This window comes from Aptenodytes forsteri, unplaced genomic scaffold, assembly GCF_000699145.1.
Source record: "Aptenodytes forsteri isolate BGI_AS27 unplaced genomic scaffold, ASM69914v1 Scaffold64, whole genome shotgun sequence".
In the NCBI taxonomy this organism is placed as follows: Eukaryota; Metazoa; Chordata; class Aves; order Sphenisciformes; family Spheniscidae; genus Aptenodytes; species Aptenodytes forsteri.
The window spans coordinates 772,029-774,009 of NW_008794786.1; the positions used below are offsets into that span (position 1 = coordinate 772,029).

The 1,981-nt window shown below is 69.7% G+C and overlaps 1 protein-coding gene across 1 annotated transcript in view; it reads right to left on the reverse strand.

Moving 5' to 3' along the window:
* LOC103894938 (nck-associated protein 1-like) overlaps positions 1 to 1,981 on the reverse strand; it is a gene marked incomplete at its 5' end in the record, with an annotated part of 55,366 nt that extends 53,385 nt beyond the window's left edge. Inside the window, 9 exons of the mRNA XM_009274420.1 lie at positions 6 to 38; positions 373 to 429; positions 693 to 849; positions 969 to 1,017; positions 1,111 to 1,248; positions 1,338 to 1,428; positions 1,527 to 1,669; positions 1,754 to 1,810; positions 1,919 to 1,981. Coding sequence (XP_009272695.1) covers positions 6 to 38; positions 373 to 429; positions 693 to 849; positions 969 to 1,017; positions 1,111 to 1,248; positions 1,338 to 1,428; positions 1,527 to 1,669; positions 1,754 to 1,810; positions 1,919 to 1,981 — 788 coding nt within the window. The remainder of the gene's footprint in view (positions 1 to 5; positions 39 to 372; positions 430 to 692; positions 850 to 968; positions 1,018 to 1,110; positions 1,249 to 1,337; positions 1,429 to 1,526; positions 1,670 to 1,753; positions 1,811 to 1,918) is intronic.

Below are 1,981 nucleotides of genomic sequence, written 5' to 3' on the forward strand. Positions count from 1 at the left end.
CGCGCAGGTACGCCCGCCGGCCCCGGTGCAGGGACCCGCTGCAGGGGGGGTCAGGGTGGGGGTCAGGGTCAGGGCCACCCAACCGCCCCCCAGTCACCCCACTCACCCAGTGGAGACATTGCAGGCACCACGTGGCAAAGGTGGGGGCTGTGGCACGGGGCCGATGTGGACCCGATCGGGGCACCCCAGCCACCCCTCCCAAGGGTGCTGGCACCCCCAGGAGCCCCTGGGACCCCTACAGTTCTCTGGGACTCATGGGACCCCCAGGACCTTCCCATCCTTTGGGACGCCCTGGGACCTCCCAGCTCTCCAGGACCCCTGGGACCCTCCCCAGCCCCTCCAGACCCGCTGTCCTCCCGCTGAGTCCCCAACCTGTGAGTCACAGCGTGTTCCTTGCACTCCTTGAGATCGGCCACCCGCTTCCCGTACCTGCGAGAGAGTCACGGCACCCAGCACGGCACCCAGGAGAGGCCCAGGCACCCCACAGAGGCCCTGGCACAGCCCCCAGCCCCTGGCACCCAGCGCAATCCCCCGGCACCCAGCACAACCTCCTGGCACCCTGTGAAGTCTCCTGGCACCCCAGCGCAGCCCCTGGCACCCAGCAGGGCTGCTGGCAAAGCCCCCAGCCCCTGGCACCCACCCCGGCACCCCCCTGGCACCCTCTGTGGCCCCGGCGCCGGCACGGCTGTTACCCCTTGAGGCTGCTGAGCAGCTCCTCGGTGACCTTGTGGACCTGGAGGGTCTCGTCGCGGAGGAGGGTGACGTAGAGTGAGCCCTGCAGCGCCTGCCGCCACAGCTCCAGGCACTGCGGGGACGAGCTCAGGGCCCCCGGGCACACCAGGAACCCCACTGCGGGCACAGCCGTCAGGCGGGCAGGTGCTGGCCACAGAGGGCAGGGGGACGGCCCGAAACCGGGAGCCAGGCTGCCCGCGTGGGGCTGGGGACCCGCGGGCACCGCAAGGACTCACTGAGGATCCAGCGCTCCATCACCTCCAGGGACAGGTACTCACAGGCCATCTGGGGACACAGGCGTCACCGTGTCACCGCCCTCAGCCCTCCTGCAGCCTCCCCCAGGACCGGCCCCGGTCCCCACGGCGCAGTGGCACTCACGGTGTCGGAGCTGGCAGGGCTGAGCATGGTGCCGGCGGTGCTGAGCAGGCTGAGGAGCTGGTCGCTGCGCCACTGCTCAGCCCCCTGGTTCCTCCGGGCGAAGAGGAAATGGAGGGACAGGAGGGCACTGGTGACAGCCTGGGGGACAGGGGGACATCACGGGGGGGGGCCGTGGGATGGATCGGGGCAGGATGTGGCCCCGCTGGCTGGGGGGAGCCCCATCCCACCTTGGTGTGCGGCCCAAATTCCTCCATCAGCTTCTTGAGGGGGTGGTCGTACTCCAGCACCATCTGTCCCAGGCGGGCGAAGCTGGAGTCACTGCGAGGACGGTGGCACGGGGGTCGGGGACGGTCCTCGGGGCCAGCCCCAGTGGGGACAGTCCGTGGGGCCATCCCCGGTGGGGACAGCCGACCCACCTGGTGCCGTGGCTCATCTCGTGGGCGCAGTGGTACATGCCGATGAGCAGCCGGCGGTCCTCGGTGCGGGCCAGCAGCAGGACGAGGGACACATAGGTGACAACCAGGTCCAGGTAGCTCTTGGTGAAGTCGTAGTTGACGTGCTGAGGAGGGGAGAGCTGTGAGCGCACGGGCACGGCCGTGGCACCCCCAAAGTACCTCCTGAACACCCCCTGCGCCCCACTCACGATGTCGAAGAAGCACTGGCTGGCATCGATGGTGTTCAGCAGCTCGTAGACGTGGTCCTGGCAGGGACGGGACAGGGACCGCGTCACTTCTGTCCCCCCAGGTCTGAAATGCCAGTGCTGCCCCCCGAAACCCCGCTCTGTCCCCCGCCGCGCGCCCCAGCTCACCCTGAACTCCAGGACATCCAGGAAGGAGTGGTAGAAGGGTCCCAGCGCCCGGGCGATGTCCCC